Raw genomic sequence first — 20,986 nt, 5'->3', positions numbered from 1 at the left:
TGTATAAAAGGCACCATCTGAGCATTCCAAATCTTGCTTTAAATTTTTATCAGGGACTTGTTCTGCCAGGAAACGTTTCCAAAAATGAACGGCTTTGTTTCGGTTGCTGTGGCAGCAAACACTTCCTTTGGACCGTGAGAGGACCTAGCAGGAGGCTCTTGCAGCTCCCATGGCTTGCAGGGTACTGTTCCAGCCGAACGTTCCTTGCCAGGCTAGCCGACTGGTGACACTTCTTCATCTGGATGTATTTATACAACTCAGAGTCCAGAAAACATCCTAAAGGCTGCTGTAAATATGCTACCATGGAAAAGGAGAAATACATCTGCCTATGTGGAAACACCAGATCTGCACATTGTGCTAGAAAAACAGTCTTTACTTTCACACGTCGAAAGTGGATCTAATCAACAGCTCTTCAGGACACTTGAATCAAGCTTAAATAAAAGTGCTGCATACTTCATACAAAAATGCCCCAGTTTTACATGAGCTATTGTTGAATCTTCCGTGTTCTATTAGGTAGACAGTGGCTTAGGAAATCTTCCCCAGAAGGGCTAAACTCATCTGATCAAAGGATAGACTTGAGAGTTCTTGAATTTTCTTCACTAACAGATGTTAATCGTTTTAGATATCTGGGTCATGATTATCAAGGAACCCTTTTTAAAAGATTCTGGTGGGGGTAGAGAAATGGCTCAGTTGTTAAGAGCAATGGGTGTTCCTCTAGAGGACTCGGGTTCAATTCCCAGCATTCACATGGTGGCTCACAACTATCTGAAACTCCCGTTCCAGGGGATCCATGGCATCAGGCATGCACATGGTGCACATATATATCCATGCAGGCAAAATACCCACACACATAAAATAAAATAGATATATCTTTTTAAAAAAGAAGACTGAGGCTTGGCTTTGCTCCCAAGTCAGCCTTGGTGAAGGAAGAGTCCCCAAGAGCATGAGCAAATGGCCTCTAGGATGGACAAGAAAGCAGTCGGGAGTCCTGGGGTCTACAGAGATGCAGGCTAGGGGGTGGAGCCCATGCATCAGGGATGAGTCAGAGGCTTTCCTGAGGAAGGGATGATGATGGTTGTCAATATCAGCAAATTAGCATTCATACCCAAAATTTTATCAAAATGTTGGCATTAAACCTGACGAATTCCAGGAGTGTTTCAGAATAACAATAAATTCTGAATAAATCTAGATCTATAAATTAGCTGTTCTGGGATAATATTGAGCTTTTTTTTGCATAAAATACTGAATATTCTGGATACTCTACCACACATCCAGGATGAATGGACCAGAATGTCTTTTGTCCTGTTAAAATTAGACAAAGTTCTGTTCAAAACAAACAAACAAACAAAAAAAGTAACTTGATAGGACAAGAAGGGACGGAGTGCCAGTGTCCCTGGGTACTGGACGCCTTCACACACTCCATTTTTTCCAGTAATGCTTCTCCTGCGCCCAGTCCCCTTTCTCATTTAGGAGTGACGGGATGAGAGAAAAGTCACCGTTCCCAGCTTTGAGTCACCTTAGAATCTAGTGTAATCCAGCTCCTCTAGTCATCTTCTCTCTTCTTGGCAATCTCCTAAGCTCGCCAGTCTGGCTCCCTGGAGGCTCTTCTGTACCTTCCCCACCTTCTCTTTCTCAAGAAGACCCCTCTCAGACCCCAACTGCTTCTCCTTCCACTTGTCCTCCAAATACTGGCCTGTCACGACTTCTTCATGTTTGGGACTAGGTCATTCAGGCTGGCCTGGAACTCACTGCATAATTCAGACCAGTCTCAGACTCTAGACAGTCCTCCTGTCTCAACCTCCCCAGTACCAGGATTACAGGCTTGAGCCAACAGGCCGAGCTTTGTTGGTTAGAACTTTATTCTAAAAGTTTGAGTGGCAATGAATATGGCAATAGACTCTTGCTCAGAAATGAAACAGTATGGGACCCACATAGCCTCTTTCCATCACAGAAGAAGATGACTTTCTTGTTTTCAAAAGGTGCCTTGCAAAACTCCACTAGAACAAGTTCTGGGGTCTTTAGGAAAACAACTGTCCATGTAAACACATGTTCAGGTCCATGACATCACAACTTATGGTTCCTAGAGCTCACTGCATACTGTCCATGTCTCCGTCATTAAAAAGTACTCAAAAGGGGGCCATGGATGCTTCCGTTTTTCTCATCATGCACCCACCTATCCGCCCATTTAACCTAATGTTAAACTAGCTCATCCTTTTGGTTTGATGCTTCTCGAGATTAACAGTATTTTAATAGTAGGTGACATCAACAAAAAAGTCGAAACTCAACCTAGGCTAACAAAAACTGGTAAGATTAGGTAATCACTAGACAGAAGACTAACACAGATGACAACTCACCAAACAGCTTAGTAGGTACTGCTGCCCACTTCAAACAGATCTTAATTTTAACTGTGGCGTATGATCTTAGAAAAGCTTACATTTTACAATATACAAATATCCCTTGTACCCTCAAGACCACATTTTGCCCAACTGTTTAACTATGCCAAAGCTATTGCTTGAAGACTTTTAGATTCTTTCCAGCATTCATTTCTCTGGCTGTTTAGAACAGGAAGCTACATAGCCCTGAAGACTTCTGTGAACAGTTCATGGCTATAGCATGATGGCTTTTATCACGCTGCTCTAACCACCCCAGCCTCTCTCCTACCACCATTACCAAGGCATGCTCAGGCTACTACGCACATATTTGTACTAGGGTGGATTCAGTAGGACTTGGGTATTACTGAGCATCACTGACTGTGTGGTCATGTGAATATGAAACGTCTGTAGGCTCATGTGTTTGAACACTTAAGTCCCCAGCTGGTGGAACTGTTTTGGAAGGCTGTGGAACCTTTTAGGAGGCAGGATCTCACTGAAGCCTGTGGGTCAGTTGGGAGCACACCTTGAGATTTTATACCAAGGTCTCACTTCTTACTCACTCTGTACTTCCTGGCTGTGGAAACTATATGACTAACTACTGTAATGAGTCTTTCTCTATCCCACCAGCACCCAAATAAAGACATGGAGACTTTATTATTAATTATGAAAGCTCGGCCTAGCTTAGGCTTGTTCCTAACTGGCTCTCATAACTTAAATTAACCCATTTCTGTTCATCTACATGCTGCCACGTGGCTCATGGTCCTTACCTCTCCTCCTGCATGCCCTGTTTGTTCTACATCCCTCGCACCTAGTAGGCACTACTTCCTCTCTCTGCCCGGAAGTCCCGCCTAGACCTCCTGCCTAGCTATTGGCCGGTCAGCTCTTTATTACACCAATCAGAGCAATACATCTTCACACTGTGTACAAATATCCCACAACAAACGACTTCAGCATTGGGCATTTCTGCCTCAATGCCTTCTCCATCCACCATATTGAGTTATGGCCTTTTTTAAACTGGAGGCCAAAAGGTAGCTTTTCTCAGGTATTTTGACATAGCAACAAGAAAAAATAATGCAGGCTGTCAGAGAGAAAGACAGCTAAGAGGGGAACAGAAAAAGCAACAGAGAGACATGAAAATCCTCAAAGAAATGAAGCAAGCATAGGTTAAAAGTGGAGATAAGGCTATAGCTCCCTTGATCAAATGTTTGCCTAGTGTTCACAAGGCCCTAGGTTCTATCCTCAGTGGGGCAAGAACTGAATGGGTGTGACGGCATACACCTATAATCCCATCACACAGGTGGTGAAATTCGGAGTTAATTCAGGGTCATCCTCCACGACCCAATGAGGCCCTGCACCTCACCCATATAAAAACGGAAAGCCAAGCCGAAGCACATCTTTGCCAAGGTTTTCAGGAACTAAAGTCTTTTGCTTTGGTTCCCCGCAAAGATCCATGGCTTTATCTTTGCACAGAGCGGGAGCTACAAATGAACAGATCTGAACGCCCGGGCACTTTGTGCAGCAAAACCAGCCACTGTTCTTTCTGCCCTAAGGACAGCACCTCCCAGATTATGCCGCGGCCCAGCGGGGTGATCTGGCTTCTACCGTAACAGTCACATTAACAAGAACAGGTTTGGTTCCTTGTAAACCGCCTGCTTCTCTCCAGTTTCGGAAATGCGAGATCTCACCAGTGCATCTATTAAACGTGCTAATTTAAACTGCAGGTGCAAACGCCCCTTGGTGGCCGCGGATTACTGGCTATCGATAACAGGCCGTTTTTAAAGGAGTGGACAGTGAGGGAATGGGGGGCACGTTACGGGAAATGATCTGAAGCATCCAAAGACACTGCTGACTTATACGACGCCCAAATAGCGAAAGCACGAGTGTCAAATGCCCAGAATTCCACAACCGCGATATCCCCAATGTTGCTTTGCTTTCCCTGCCTTCCAAGGATGCTAAGACTCAATGAAGAAAACAGCAGGCACTTTGGCTTTGCAGCTGCTTGATGGCTCATGATGGAATTGAAGAAGTACAAGGGCTGGGTAGGGGATACACCTAAAATCCCGAGACAGGAGGAGTGTGAGAGTTCCGGGCCATCACAGTGAGACTGTCTCAAACAAAGCGGGGGTTGGGGGGTGGGGGTGGGGGCGGGGGGTTGGCGAGAGACCTTCCAAAGCAAATGGTTGCTTGTTAGCACACTTGAAAAATGCACTTGTTCCGGCACAGAAAAAACAAATCTGTTTCTGATTCCTGACATTGGTTTCCAAATGCTGCCAAGAAAGGAATCTAAGGAATTCTTCTGCATACACAACATACAGGAGACAACTGGGAAGAGGCCTGCGCTTCATCCCAGGGAGCGCGGCTAGGGAGGGGTGGGGGCCGTTTCCAACACGCACTGCCCTCAAAGGAGCAGAAAGCACATGCCTGAAATGGTTCACGGCCATGCTCTTGCTCTCTCTCTAACATAACTCTTTGCTATTATTAGACAAGCCAGAGGCCTTCCTAAAGCTGTAACTTGTGAAGCAGAAAACAGTACCTGCGAGACGCTATCATGCGGAGCATGCAGGCAGCTGGGACACACCCAAGTGCGCAGAGCTTACAATTCCCACTCCATCAAACTAGCTTTCTAGATCTTGGAAGGCACACTGACGCTGAGAAGGGGAAGAATCCAGCCCTACACCGATCCCTGCTTTAAAATCCCTGTAAAAAAATGAAGAACAAGAGAAAATACTATATAAAATTTACTTAACTAAGGCCTACAGTATACCTTCAATGCTGAATTGATTCTTAGACGGGTAAGCAATGTCTGCATTCATCCTTTCCATAGTAACATCACTTTTGCATATTGTTTTACTTTTGTAACTCAAGAATAACATAAATGAGAATTTTGAAAGGTAAATCATCCATCAGCCTGAACTATCTAGTACAGTTGTTTCAAGTTTTAGCTCACACGGAGTCGACTGAAGCAAACTTAAGTTCAACTTTGTTTTTTGGTTTTTCCCCTTCTCAACAGGATAAAAGTTCATGAAGGAAACAGGATCGTCTAATGGAACATAAGCACCAACTTTTTATTTTGCATGGCTGGACTTGAGTAGACTTCCAATCCATCTATGTACAAATTGGCCTTACACGTGTATTGTCAGGTTTCAAAACCACCTTCAAGGCAGCTGCACTGGGCAGTCACAATACACCACAAGCACATCACTTATAAAGCAAACTCAACTCACGGACTTCATGCATGTTCTGCTATACTGGCTTATATGGCATTCTCCTCAGAACCTACATCCACCAGAACTTCAACATAGGACTTGATGGGGAAACAGGGTCCTTGCAGATGTATTCAGTCAAAATGACGCTACGTATGGGATTTGAGTGGGCCCTAATTAACTGGTGTCCTTATGAGAAAGCCACTCAACACAAAAACAAAATAGTGACATACAGAAAAGATCTAAGGAAAAGAAGCAGAAACTGGGGTGATGCTGTTACAATAAGTGGGACACCTGGGTCCCCCAGAAATGGAAGATCCAAGAAAGACTCTCTTCTAGAACCATGTTCCATGACTTTTACTGGGAAGATGTTCACTACTGTCTATTCACTCCAGAAAGGGCAGTGATGACAAACCATAGAAGTGGTTCCCCTAAGTCTAACGGTGAACCAGTGAGGGTACTGGGATTGTTTACAGAAGCGCGGTGACCCCCCAAGGCAGCTGGATCATGGAAACGTCCATCCCAGCATGGGTGACAGTTCACAAAAGATATATCCTTATCGAGTTTCTGTCCAGAGTGACTCTACCAGGGAGTCTCCTCTTTCCCAACAATTGCTCTATACACACACACACACACACACACACACACACACACACACACGAGAGAGAGAGAGAGAGAGAGAGAGAGAGAGAGAGAGAGAGAGAGAGAGAGAGAGAGAAAAGAAAAGAAAAAAAAAACTTGGGGAGAGGCCTTCTGAACCTTGTAGATTAAAAAAAGTCTAGCCAGGCAGTGGTGGCGCATGCCTTTAATCCCAGCACTCCGGAAGGCAGAGGCAGGCGGATCTCTGTGAGTTCGAGGCCAGCCTGGTCTCCAAAGCGAGTTCCAGGACAGGCTCCAAAACTATACAGAGAAATCCTGTCTTAAAAAACCAAAAATAAAAAATAAAAAATAAAAAAAAATAATAAAAAAATCTGTGTGTATATAATGTGTGAGCATGTGTGATTGTGGGTATGTACACACGGTAGCATGTATGTGGACGGCAAAGGACACGCTCAGTTGCTAGTCTACACTTTTTACCTCATTTCAGACAGGGTCACTTATTGTTTCTACACAGGCCAGAGTACCTTGCCTGCCAACTTGCAGGGATTCTCCGGTTTCCACCACCCATCATGCCTTAGGGGTGCTGGGTTTATAGACATGCGCTATGGCATCCAGATTTACAAGGATTCTGGGACCTCATAGTTGCAAGGCAAACACTTTATCCACTAAGCCAAGTCCCCTGCCCCCAACCTTGCCATTTACTGAGCTTCCCGAGCCTTGAACGTTCCCTTAGCTTCTTGAGTCCCGTGAGCCCCTTTCTTCTCTCCCGCAGAGAATGTTTCAATTGGGTAGAAGTGCCGACGCGCAAAGACAATACCTTGATTTCAGAAGTCTGGCCTGTGGAACTGTGTAAGGAAGTTCAGCTGCTCTAGTAAGTTCACGCGTGTTTTTCTGTGAACAGCACCATTTGGACAATACTTTGCTGAAGTCCAAAAGGCAAGGATGATTAGTGTATGACATCGTGGTGACGTCACGGAACACATGATTTAACGTTTATGAGACATCAGTCTGTGATGGATTAGAAAACTGCTAAACATCTACCCCATATAGGAAAAGCACTTAAAGATAATATTTATAAAGATGAAGTTGGTGTGCTGTATTTAATAAATTTCTGTTTTTTAACTACCTTAGAGATAACTGTGTCCCATGTGATTTTAGTAGTAAGTATTTAATTCTGGCTTTTTAAGACAGTCATCTGTGACTATACACATATATGAAAGCTTGCTATTAGTTATACTGTTTGGTCAGCCAGAAATTTCCATCTTGGACCATGATGGATCACTGACTAGACAATGCAGGAACTTTAAGCCACGCCTTTGTTAGCCACAGGGGCCTTGGCAGAACTTCAGAAGGCATCTTCCCAGAGATGAGGGGCTCAGATGGTGCTCAGACAAATTAATTTGGGTGGGATGGACAGACTGAGATACCTCAGCGGTGACAGCAAACAGTGACTAGACTTATTAGAGAACCTATCCATTTCACAGATACAGAACAACTGTATGCTAGCTAGTCTAGTCGTAGTAGTAATGGCAAAGGTAGCTTCTTCTATACAGACATTTACTAACACAAAATTGACAGAAAGCCAAGAAAATGTGACTTCAGAAAAAAAAAAGCCTCAATTAAGAAAAGGAAAATTGCGTCAGTGTGGGAGGCTATCTGATTAGAATGTTTTCTTTCAGCAATTACAAGAAAAACACAGGAACATGATTTAAACCAAAAGAAAGGCCATGTTTCCTCTAAGGTCAATGTTAATCACAACCACATATTCAATAGCCCCCAGGACAGGAGCTAGCAAAAGAAATAAGGCAATTATTGAAAGCACTCTCCCCTGCCACCCCTGCCTCTCCCCAAGTGAAAACACCAACATTCAACAAGTGGCCCTTGATATTCCTTCATCATGGGTTTGTCTCAACAGGCTGCACGTGTGATCATCTGCATGCGTTACTGCACACCAGCAAGCCGTAGATCACAGGAAGAGTGTGAATTATCAGTAGTTTGATGCCTAGAGACCCCAAAAGGGGCTTTATTCATGCTGCTCAAGGGAATTCCACGTTAGAACACACACACTTCAGCATCCAAGTACTCTGTTGTCATTGAATGCCAAGCTTGTGATTTTTAAAACACAGAAACTGAGTCCTGGTGTTGATCAATTCTCTGATAAAGTGAAACTGTTGTTAAGGGATGGGTGGAGAAAAACACACACACAATGAGGCTCCAGAAGTCACACTCAATGGCAATTTCACACTTGTATTCAATTAAAAATTCTTAACCTTGAGCTATCATTAGATTGCAGACATCAACTGCACTGTGGAAATCATACCAAGATAGCATGTTCTTTTATCCAATAATACTGTTGACATGCTACACCTTTTTTCCCAAGAGAAATAAGTTTAAAAGAAACAATTTCATAATCCCTTTCATCAAAGACTACTTTTTAAAAATATTCAGAGTCATTTAGACTAAGTCTCCCAAGAAATCCATTACAACTCTCTATCGTAAGAATTAATTGAGAGCCAGGAGGAGATGGTGGCACACACCTGAAATCCCAGCACTTGGAAGGCAGAGGCAGGTGGATATCTGTGAGTTCAAGGCCAGCCTGGTCTAAAGAGCGGGTTCTAGAACAGCCAGGGCTACACAGAGAAACCCTGCCTCAAAAAAAAAAAAAAGGTAAGAAAGAAAAAAAGAAGGAAGGAAGGAAGGAAGGAAGGAAGGAAGGAAGGAAGAGAAAGAAAGGAAGGAAGGAAGGAAGGAAGGAAGGAAGGAAGGAAGGAAGGAAGGAAGGAAGGAAGAAAGAAAGAAAGAAAGAAAGAAAGAAAGAAAGAAAGAAAGAAAGAAAGAAAGAAAGAAAGAAAGAAAGAAAGAAGCCAGTAATAATAAGAATTGGACATTTGACTGTTAGAGGAGAAAAAAAAAATGTGATATTCTTTTCATTCTTGTCCCCTCCATTTGGTCCACTCTGTACCCGGTCCATCAACAAACATCTCCAACTTGAAGTAGAACACTGACGACCCTGGCAAGTTTTAAGGTATCAAAATTAGGCTGAACACCACAAAGGCAGAAACCCCACAACCCACGTCTATACTCTATTAACAGACGGAGAACAAAGGACTTGGTCTACACAGCAAACTAGGAACATCTTCTTTCCCAAAATTGAAAAGCTGTCAAGAGTTTACCATCACCAGAATGACATACACAGAAAGATATGAACAACACAGCTCGCTTCAGTTCCAAGGAAATTCATCCGAACTCCCTCATTTCAACAGTCTCATAAGAAAAGCACATTTTCACACACCCCAAGTGTGAACACTGTGATAGGGCTGGAAGAAAGATAATAATCCAGGGAACAAAATAATTGTCCAACAAAGAAAATCACCAGTCACCCGTGAATCACTACAGACACTCAGTTATTCGTCACATAGAATACTTTAGGAAGTCTTACAACCCACACGCAGCCTGAACAAGAAGTGTCTTCTGTAAAACTGGTTTCACTCCTGAATACATGCGTTAAGGCTGAAAGCAACAGAGTCCTCCCTCTCTCCCTCCACTCTACTCTTAACTTCGTGTCTGAGTAACTCCTAACACGAAAACGTCTCCTCCAGGACTCACAGAACACCACTAAACAATTCTTACATTACGGAACTTATTTTAAAAAAAAAAAAAAAAAAAAAAAACTTTCATCTACAACTTTTAACCACTTTCCTCTGCCACAGAACACACAGAGAACATATTTAAACCGAGAAATCTTTCTGTCTAAAAGAATTCCATCTCTCCAGCAGGAGGTCTTTCTTCCTGTTTGCGACCCAAAAAAAAAAAAAAAAAAAGAACAATGACTTTCCTACTTGCATACTTACTAAACTCCCTCAAATTCTAATTGCTGTGGATCCAACCCTTTGGCTGGAATGACAGTTTTCCCACAGGGGCGCCAAGCCCCCTCACCTTTCAGGCAGAACATTCTTCAGCAGTTCCATGGAGGGGCTGGTGTTCTGGGAGCCGATGTGGTCTGCAGTGCTAGGCACAGCTGTCTCCCACCCACCTCTCCAGCAGCCACCGCCAGAAAGCTCGGGGCAGCCAGCCAGCGCCTGTTACTACAGGAAGCCACTACCCAATCCCAGCTTTCCTGGCCCGGCTGCTGACACCTCCCTATCTGTCCGTTATTTCACACCAGGAACCGGCCCAGGATCCTCTAGAAGAGAGAGGGGAGCCCAGGGTCAGCAGGCGCTGTTCATCCTGTCCAGTGCAGCCCCCGGACCTCAGAGAGTCCATTTGTTTGTGCTTATCTCTCAGCGTTTTTCATCGCAGCCGATGTGGCTCTCCACATGACCAACGGCCCAGAAATCACTGGATTCCGTTTAACTGTTTGCTATTAATTTACCGCTTGTCACTTCGCCTTCCCGCTTCCTTTTTTGTGACGACATGCTCACCTCTCTTCTCTGATGCGGACCAACCATAAGCTAGCGTGTAATTAACACTAAACATTAGAATACTGAACACTCCATATAGACAAATATACATAAATCGGTGACAATGTATGAAACATTCATATCAGACCAAATAGTAAATCCCATGTACACACTGACATCATTATTCACAACCTACTAGTGCTACACATAAATGTATTGGTATAGAAATGTGAACGATGTCACACTTCTACAGCATTGCCACTTTTTCAGATGAGGAGGTGAAGTCAGTGTTGGAGTATGTTTCTTTTTTTTTTTTTTAATGTAATTTATTTATCTTTGTTTTATTTGCATTGGTGCTTTTGCCTGCATGTATGTCTGTGTGAGGATGTCAGATCTTGGAGTTACAGACAGTTGTGAGCGGCCATGTGGGTGCTGGGAATTGAACCCGTGTCCTCTGGAAGAGCAGTCAGCGCTCTTAACCACTGAGCCATCTCTCCAGCCCCATGTGTGTGTGTTTCTAACTATTATGGCACAACTGGGTCATCCAATCTCTTCACTCACAGGCTAAATGCACCCTGGCAAATTCTCCATCATAGGTTATAAATGAAAGAAAAGACATAGTCTACAGACACTGGCTCCGGGACACTCTGAGACTTCCATCTGAACCCTGAGTGGCCCTGTGGGGGTGAGGGGGGGTCCCCTTCCCTACATACACTGTAGAGTCCCCTGACTGCAGGAAGCGACCATTGTTCACAGGCCCAGCTGCTGCTGGCGGGTCTTCCTCTGGACACCACAGGATGCAGGAAACTGACTCACAAACCCAAACTATCTATCTGTGTACTGGGTGCCAGCTGCAGCCCTTGCCGCACAGTAGAGATGCTCTGTGCTCCTTTGCCTTGGAGCATCTGGCTCAGCCTATCCCTGCTGGATGGCCCCTCACTATTCTGTACCACCAACGGCAGCTAGCCGGTAAGTTGCCTGTCCCAGGGACGTCACTGCGCTACTTCCTGTGACCCAAAGGAAATAAAAGATGAGGTCTCTGGCCAGAAGAAGTTAAGACACAAAGAACTTGACTATGAAAGGATAAGCTGAGGCAGTAACTCTTAAAACAGAACCGCAAGAGCCCTCGTGGCTCAGCTAGTCCTGTAAACCACGAGTCAATCTGTTTACCTAAGTAGCAGCAGTGTGAAATTCAAAAGCCACTGGGCTCTTCCATGTCACCCTGTGACCCTTACTTGGTGAGCTGAGGTCATTCTGTCTTGAGTGGTCTTCAGTGTGATGCATAAATTGCAAAGGTACTCCTAAAATCTTCTTGCAAGTGAGATTCAACTTTTTAAAAATATATATTTATTTACCTTTATATTATGGGTGTTCTCCCTACATGTTATACCTGTGCACTATAGATGTCCTGTGCCCACAGAGGCCAGAAGGGGACATTGGATCCAATGGTACTGGAGATACAGGCCACTGTTAATGGCCATGTGGGTGCTGGGAACCAAACGCAGGTTCTCTGGAAATGCTGTTAATAACTGAGCCATCTCTCTAGTCCCAGATTCAACTTTTTAAATGACACAGAGAAATCCCTACCTCAGAGAGTTAAGGCCTGAGAACACAGGCCCACACAGGTAGTTGGGGGGGGGGGGAGTATCCTGTATTTTTAAATGTACTTGATGAATATCAACAGATACCTAGATTTTTTTTCTGTTAGACATGACTTTATATGCAGGATGTATATTGTGGTGGAAAATAAAGAGAACCTGATTCCAATGGCATCAGCGTCTAGATGATCTCTAAGCAGCCTGTAAATGTGAAGATTATATGAAATGTACTGGCATACTCAAAGATTCTAGCTTGCTCCACTAATTTTTTGGTATGATATACAGACGCATATTGTTAGGTATGTCACATCAGCTTGAAAGAAACAGTTTGACTTTTCGTGGTTTAGTGGAATAGGAACAGGAGTCATTTTTCAGTGGTAGAGCACTTGCCTGACGCGACCTGGGCTGGATTTCCCCAACACTGCAAAGGTTGGGGGAAGGACAGAAAGAGGGAGAAAACTGGAATAAATAATTAGGAGTTGAGTCTCTCTAAGTAAAGCTAAGCAATAGAAGCACAAACTAATAATGATCAATGAATGATAGGTCCTTGCCTATTAGCATCTAATTTACTTGTTCTTGTTAGCCACTTACAATAAAACCCACGTAACTTGGGGTTCAATTCATAGAATGACTGTACTATTCCATGTGCACTGGATTCTATCTCCAACATCACATAAACTGGGCATGGCGGAGCAGACAGGAAGACCCAAAGTTCAAAACCATCCTCAGCTCCACGGTAAATTCGAATGTATCCAGTACAGGATACACGAGACCCTGTCTCAAAAGGAAAAAGGGAGGCAGCATTAAATTTTGTGAAGTGGTTAATAGTGCCCACCCAAAATTCTCTTCTCTCTTTACAAGGTGATGTCACGCTCATGATGTGACCTCATTTTGAACAAAGTCTTTACAGATGTGACTAAGCTCAGGAGCAAGATGAGGGGATGTGGATTAGGTAGTTGGCCCCTGAATCCAATGAGAGGATCCAAGAGACATATAGACATGGAGACGGGATACAGAAAGGAGATAGGACAGACAACAGCATCCAGGACTACAAAGAAAAGCCCTGTCTTAGAGAGAGGAAGGGAGGGAGGGAGGGAGGGAGGGGGGAGGGAGGGGGAGGGAGGGAGGGAGGAATAAAGGGAGGAAGGAAGGAAGAGAGGGAGGGAGGGAGGAAGGGAGGAACGGAGGGAAGGAGAGAGGGAGGGAGGGAGGGAGGGAGGGAGGGAGGGAGGGAGGGAGGGAGGGAGGGGATATTTCTGACTATCCAACTGTGAACACACCTAAGAATAAAACATGAAAAAACACAACATTCAAACTTGGGGGGGGGGGAAATTAAGGACTATGGATTAAAATGATTCTGCCATTACTGATCACTGCTGTGGGATGTTCTGTATGCTGTGAATGTGTTGCTCTGATTAGTTGATAAATAAAACACGGATTGGCCAGTAGCCAGACAGGAAGTATAGGCGGGATGAGCAGACAAGGAGAATTCTGAGAAGTGGAAGGCTGAGTCAGGAGACGCCAGCCCGCTGTCCATGGAGCAGCATGTAATGGCACACAGGTAAAGCCACAGAAAATATGGTGACATACAGATGAACACAAATGGGCTGAGTTTAAATGTAAGAGCTGGTTAGTGGTAGGCCTGAGTTAATGGCTGAGCAGTTTTAATTAATATAAGCCTCTGTCTGTTTACTTGGGTCTGAACGGCTGTGGACCGGGTGGGGCACTGGGAAAAACTTCATCTACAGATCACTGTTACTGAGGCAGAAAATCAATAGCTGAACGACACAAACTCCTGTATGGAGGAGTAGCCTGGAGTGATGCACACAGCACAGAATTCAGAACCCTTTGGACAAAACACAGATCTTCCCTGCCAACACTGAAGCCAGGGCGGCAACCTCTTTGCTCCCTTGGGGGATTACAACATCCAGCATCATGTTAAAGTTTAACATCACCTCTGCAGGACAGAGCGGTAGCCATACACACAGCCAACTTGTTGAGAGTTATCTTCCCGAGCCCTCCAGTGATAGTCGACTGTACGCAAGAATTCTGATTTCAACAGTGAGATAAGGATACATTTGAGATGAATTTACCTAACACATAGAATCAGTGAGTAGAGATTGGCTCAAAACTCTTATTTCATTCCTGAGGGAGGGAAAAATGATAAAATTGCGGGAGAAAAATAGAGAAAACATACTTTCCCCCCTAAGAATTCTGGCTCTTCCTCTTACCAAAATAGCCAAAGAGGCATGTTGACCCTAGTTCAATCCTAGACACCACCTCATAAAAGGCCAGATGCCAGCTTGCATCTGTAATCACAGCACTTCCAGGGTAAAACTGGACACAGAGACAGGAGAACCAACAGGGAGCTCCTATCACAGCCTCGGAAACAACAGGGGAAACCTTGCCTCAAAAACAAGGTAGAGGATAAAGTGTCTGCGGCACAAGCGTGAGGACCCAAGTTCGAGAACACCCTACCACCGTACCTATGACATCATCAGCGCTCAGACTCTGTCAGAGAGGAACTCAGCCAGGCCTCGTCCGTCATTTGTTACAGCCATAGACGCAAGAGAAAGGAGACACAGAATTATAGCACTGTAACTTTAAGTCGGTTCATTTCACTTTTCCCTGGTTGGTTAGTTCACCCACTCATTCCTGCTAGAATTAAACCTAGGTTTTTGGTTTTTCACATAGTAAGCAGACTCTCCATCACTGAAGCGCTAGGGACTGAACCTAGGTCCTCATGCACGCCCAGTAGACTCCGAGCCCCTCCTGGATAGTTCAAACTAGTCCAGCGTTGCAGTGATCCCAGTCTATCCACCCTCTTGGACAGGGCAATCTGAAACACATTTTTGGTCTGAAAGCCTCCTCCTCCTAACATGATCTGGGCCTGGATCCCCAGGCAAGGGGCCTTGGAGGACACTTTGAGACAAACATGCTTGGGTCTAACGTATGTGGGAGGGAGATAACCCTGCTTCCGGGGCCAGCTTATCAGTGAACTCAAGCAACACATGACAATTTGCCAATATAATATACATTGTAGTGATTTTAAAATAAAATAAAAAACCTAACACAGAACATCAGTACCAACAAGCAGGGTCCTTGTTGTGACAATATACCTGACCATGGGGTTCGGGCCTTTAGAACTGGTTTGTGCAAGCAATTTGGAAAAGTCTGGAGATGGAGAATAGAGAATGCATGGGTGATTGGCGTGCAAGTCCCAAAGACTAGAGTGCCAATAGAAATGTAAACAACAGGAAACCATGTTCATGCAGCTTTAGAACTCAACTGGGAATCGCATGAGAGACCGTGCATGTCACATTCTGGCAAAGACTATGGTCGCATTTTCTTCGGTGTCCTGAGACATTCGTATTGCCGTCGGGCTACATTTAGATTTGATGGACTACTTAATCTAGTGAGGACAAGCTTCAGGCTGTGGCCCGAGTATCGCTGGCTACTTTTAGCCATCATTACAGTGCAAATCCGGACTAAGAACAGATGAGAAAGATTTGGAAAGCTTGGAGTTAGGCCAGAAAGGGAGTCTGTTAAAGTGGCAGATCAGGAGGACACTGTTGGTGAAGAAACCTATGCTTTTCTTTTCTTTTCTTTTCTTTTCTTTTTTTAAAGATTTATTTATTTATTTATTATGTATACAGCATGTATGAGTGCAGGCCAGAAGAGGACACCAGATCTCATTACAGGTGGTTGTGAGCCACCATGTGGTTGCTGGGAATTGAACTCAGGACCTCTGGAAGAGCAGCCAGGGACGATGCTGTGGTGAGGAGGGAGCCTTGAGGACACACCCTGGGCATCAGGGCAGCTTCACCCACTGCAGACTCAAGACTAGTCAGGACTACGCAAGACTTCGCTTGAGAAGTGGCCCCTGCTTCACCTTGTAACGCCAGGGCTGCGAGGGAGACTTGGAAAGGTAAAGGGGTCAGAACTAACACTTGGCAAGGAACGCGGCAGGACACAAGCAGACATAGTCCAGGGAGGAAGTCACGTGGGCTGCAGCCTGCAAGGATGCTGGAACTCCCACCATCCCCTGCTGCCAGGCTTGGAACTCTAGGACTCTAGGACCTAACAGTTCCTCTGCTGGGTTTTGTTCTTGCTTAGTTCCATCCTTCCTTCCTTTCTTTTTTTTTTAATAATTTATTTATTTATGTGCATTGGTGTTTCGCCTGCAGGAATGTCTGTAATGAAGGTGTCAGATCTTAAAGTGGTTGCTGGGAATTGAACCTGGGTCCTCTGGATGAGCAGCCAGTGCTCTTAACCACTGAGCCATCTCTCCAGCGCCCCCATCCTTCCTTTCTATGTCTCCATTTATTCTGCTTGAAATGGGAATGCCTACCCTAGGCCACTGTACGTGCAACGCACATAACTAAAATAACATCAGCAACAACAACAAAAGAAAAAACAAACAAACAAACAAACAAATGGGTTCATAGCTTGAGTCTCAGAAGAGATTTTAGGTAAAAACTTTTGAATCATGCCGGAACCGTTGAGTTTGGCAGGGCTTGCAGATTAGTACAATGGATTTTGCATTAGGAAGCGGGCGCCAGGCCAGGGGCAGGATTTGTTATGGCTTGGATGCGGTCGGCATCCCCAGGAAAAGGCTTGTGTGCTAAATGTCTGGTTCCCAGCTGGTGGGGCTACCGAACAGCATTAGATCATGAGAACACTAACTCCATCAAAGGATAACCGCGGCGCTGAGGTCTTAGCTGAAGGCGCTCTGGGGGAGTGGGCCGAGGTGGAGGAAGCAGGTCTCAGGAGGAGCAGGAAGTATGAAGTCTTGTCTCTGTACTACACCTCCCTAACTCCTGGCTGCCCCGAGGTGAGCGGTGATGCCCTTTGCCCTGGGATGCCCTTCTGCCGGGGTTCTGCCTTGCCACGGGCCAAAACCACTGGAGCCAGCTGATCACCTCAAGGCAGAATAAACCTTCCTCCTTTAAAGGCAAAGCCCAAATGAGTACCTTTGGCTGGCTTGCTTCCAGCTAGACCCTGCTTCGTACCTTTCTAGTCATTTTGTTTTCTTTTCTTACTAAATCTGACCTCCATCCACCTTCATTCCTACTACACCTTTCTAAAAGGACTCAATCATTCTGTTTCTCCATGGTGAAAAAGTTATTTCTCCATATTATATGATATTATGTAATATACACACATACATACATACATACATACATACCACATACATACCTACACACATATACACACATCATACATGCACATGAACACATATACACATGCATACATACATATACACTGCATACACACATTCTTACATGCATACATATATACACACACACACACACACATATATACAACACACAAAAACACATACACATGTATACACACACATACCTACTCACACCCACACACAGGACAAATCTCACACTCCTCGTCTAGTAATAAGAGTTCCTCTAGAACTAGACTCACTCACTTCATTTGGCCAACTCTTTTGGGCCCACATGCTCTTCAGCGGCCCCCTCAGTAGGCTTCGAGTCCCAGCCCACAGTCTCCGACCCTGGCTATCTCTGACGAGTCTGTCACCCGCTTTGTCTGGATGCAGCCTCCACGCCCACTCTGTTCTCTCACTTCATGAAAGCCTTATTTGAGCAGCTCCCTCTCCAGCAAGAACTGATCCCCCTGGGGCTCTCAACAACACTTCACTCACCCAGCTTTCCATGCCTGACCTAAAATGAGAGCTCCTCAAAGCGAGGACCTGCTCCTTTCCAGTTAGCTTTGGATACTCGAAGGGTGCCTGGAATATGACAGGATGGGTGAACATACATGTTGTAGCATAACCACATACAATCTGAGTTATTACTTCACTAGTACATCCAAAAGCACATATTTATCAGAAAGATACAAAACCCAGATGAGACATATGTCCAACACAATGGGTATTTCTATTAAAAAATCATAAATATTTAATGTATTTTTTAAAAATCAAATAAATAGGAGTGCTTTTTTTTTCCCTATGGATACCTTTACTAAAACTCATTATTGGTGGGACCTGGTAACTCACACTTTTCATCCCAGGAGAGGCAGAGGCAGGAGGGTCTCTGTGAGTTTGAGGCCAGCCTGATCTACATAGCTAGACCCTGTCTCAAAAACGAAACAAAAGTTGTTATTTATTGGTCACTGACACTATTACACACAAGTCACATACCATAACCCGTAAATTTGTACAATCAGATAAAAACACCCTCTTGAGGACTCAGCGGATGACTGTTAATAATGTGATTGAATGATGGGATTTTTAGGAACAATCACTTCTTTGGTCTCATTTGCAAACACAGATAGATTCTCTCCCAAGCCAAGTCCACCACAGCAGGCTTGGGAAGCAGTGTGCCCCACCCTCATTCTGCATTAATTAAATATTTGAAAGATGAGAGATTTTTTTCTGGAGGCCTGTATTGTAAGAATATTAAGGCTGCCATGTCCAGCTGCAGGGTGGATGCCCAAAGATGTCACAATAGTGACCTCAAGTCCCACTTCTTAGGAAACTTACAATGAAATATGTAATAGGAGAGAAAACCAAAACTGCCGGAGTCTGTATTTTCTCTCTCTCAAAGCTCTGCCCTTGTCAGTGTCTGTGACACACAGATCGTATTGTGAAGGGCCCAGGTTAGAGGACATAAAAATAACCACCCAGAGCAGACCCAGCATCCTGTACTCTCGTCTCAACACTTCATCAACGCGCTCCTAGGGGGACCGACTTTTAAAATACACGGATCAATCACGATATTTCCCCCATACCCTCAGAAAAATGGACTCCCAAAAATGAACCATTGAGATCATGTACATCATCCTTTCCCTGGGCATCTGAATAATCCAAGGAGTTACAGCTGAACTTCCCAACAGCAGAAACAGAGCCTGTTCTTCTACCTGAGAAGACACTACCCTAAATTGTTCTTAGAAACCAGCCTTAGAACTATTCATGGGGCAGCCAGCCATGAGAGCCCCAAGTTCTGCCACTATATGTGTGTGTGTGTGTGTGTGTGTGTGTGTGTGTGTGTGTGTGTGTGTGTGTGTGTAAAACAAAATCAAAACCAAAGAGAGTATCCAGCTATCACTACTTATAACCAAGCAAAAAGGTTAAGAAAAATAAATAAATAAAGATACACTAAAATAACAATCAGGATGTAGTAAGCTAAATTAAAATTCTCAATGCTTTTTGTCTAGAGAACTAAGTATATTGTCCTAATATTTAAGTGCCTTATGACTTCGAAATTTAAGACAGCTGTTTTAAACCAATTATATATTTGGGAAACTCAAAGCTCTAACCAGAACTAGAGGATTTCAGCGGGGCATGGTAGCTCACTCCTGTGATCCCAACAGTCAGGAGAGAGGCAGGACTGTGGAAAGGGAGAGCCACCTCAAAAACAAACAAACAAAACCTGCAGAATTTCTATTAACGGGCAGTAGCTTATTTCTGAAATCCCCACGTTCGCCAACTTTTGACCCACTTTAACCCGAGTGACCACACTTCAAGGAAGAAACGAATCATTTCCCTTCCAGCTGCCAAGTCTCCTCCGGCGGGCGGGGCTGGGCAGTTTGAAATGGTCAAGTTATTTCGGGACCCAGAGGATTTGGTAACGATAATGTTCTGAGGAAGCCACCACTGCTGGCCTCCTCCAGTCTCTTCCTCTGTCCTTAGGAGTTTAAAAATAGGCACGAAAATGATTCTTAAAATCGGGAGGGCAATTTCAGGGGTGGAGTGCACGCCGCAGCCCATGATGATCACAGAGTCCCCAGGTCTACAGAGCATAGTACATCCCACAACACAGCTCTCCTCTTGGATCAGGTGGAACACAGCCAGGGACTCTTCAATTTTCATTTCTCCTGTTCCCCCTCTCTCTCTGGCTTAACATCAGCAACGTTAAATTTCAACCCAAGTGATTTACAATTCTGTTATGGTTAAAAGGCTGAAATTTACTTATGCTCTATTTTTATTCCGTGTACCTACAAATTTGACTATTAACTATAATAAATCTACAGTCACTCAAGAGGGGGGGAAAGGTGTATGTCAAACACAGAATGCCACTTTGAAAGTTGAAAAATGTGTCTGCCTCTCTGGAGGCAGGTGTGACTCTGACAGATCTACTAAAGTCACTCAACCGTCTCCAGGGACTTCAGTTCAAACAAAAGAAAGGCTGCCGCTCGGGGTGCATGGGTTTGCTCTCCCCACCCTTCCCCTTTTTTCTAACAGAATGAATGCATTTTGTCTCTGGGTGAAATAAAATGGACACTGAGAGCCTGTTTTCAGGACCCAGGCTTCTCCCTCTCTGCCTTTGCAATGCTAAGTTGCCTGTCCCGGGCACATTTGCTTAGAAACCCTTCTGGGAGAGACAGAGTAAAGGCAAAAACTTCCAAAGCATGCCCTGGGAGGTCAGCAGAGGAATCCATCCTTTGACCTCCACATCAGTCAGGAATGTCGAAACTAAAGAAACGAATAGAAAAGAACATACTCTCAATACCATTTAAGATGGGAGAAAGAATGTAAGGCCAGGGCCCCCTGCTAGTCACGGGTCTGCTAGTCTCAGCCATCTGACTCACCTGACTCCTGTCTTCTGTCAGTCAACAACACCACAGGGCGGGAAGGGTCTCAGCCGATAAGCCTGCTGGGAAGGTAAGTCTAATAGGAGTCCTTCACATCCCTGATTTAGTTATCACACACAAATATTTACTAAAACACGCCAATGGAGCTGAGAAAGGGAACTATATGGTCATTGCTGCACTAATTTCACCTCACCAACTATTGACGTTGGTTTTTCTAATTAGAAAACAGAATTCTTTGAATTTTC

General features: G+C 44.5%; 1 protein-coding gene across 6 annotated transcripts in view; it reads right to left on the bottom strand.

Moving 5' to 3' along the window:
* Positions 1 to 20,986, bottom strand: part of Nhsl1 (NHS like 1) — a 229,013-nt gene that overhangs the window by 95,961 nt on the left and 112,066 nt on the right. The window contains exon 1 of one of the 6 annotated variants that reach the window (XM_028860935.2): positions 10,112 to 10,234. The exons of the other annotated variants lie outside the window; for them this stretch is intronic. Within the exon in view, the coding sequence (XP_028716768.1) occupies positions 10,112 to 10,127 (16 nt within the window). The 5' untranslated portion in view covers positions 10,128 to 10,234. Of the gene's footprint in view, positions 1 to 10,111; positions 10,235 to 20,986 lie in introns of those variants that run through there. 6 annotated transcript variants of the gene reach the window in all.

The sequence above is a fragment of the Peromyscus leucopus genome, chromosome 8a, assembly GCF_004664715.2.
Source record: "Peromyscus leucopus breed LL Stock chromosome 8a, UCI_PerLeu_2.1, whole genome shotgun sequence".
In the NCBI taxonomy this organism is placed as follows: Eukaryota; Metazoa; Chordata; class Mammalia; order Rodentia; family Cricetidae; genus Peromyscus; species Peromyscus leucopus.
This window is presented reverse-complemented; position numbering and strand designations above follow the sequence as displayed.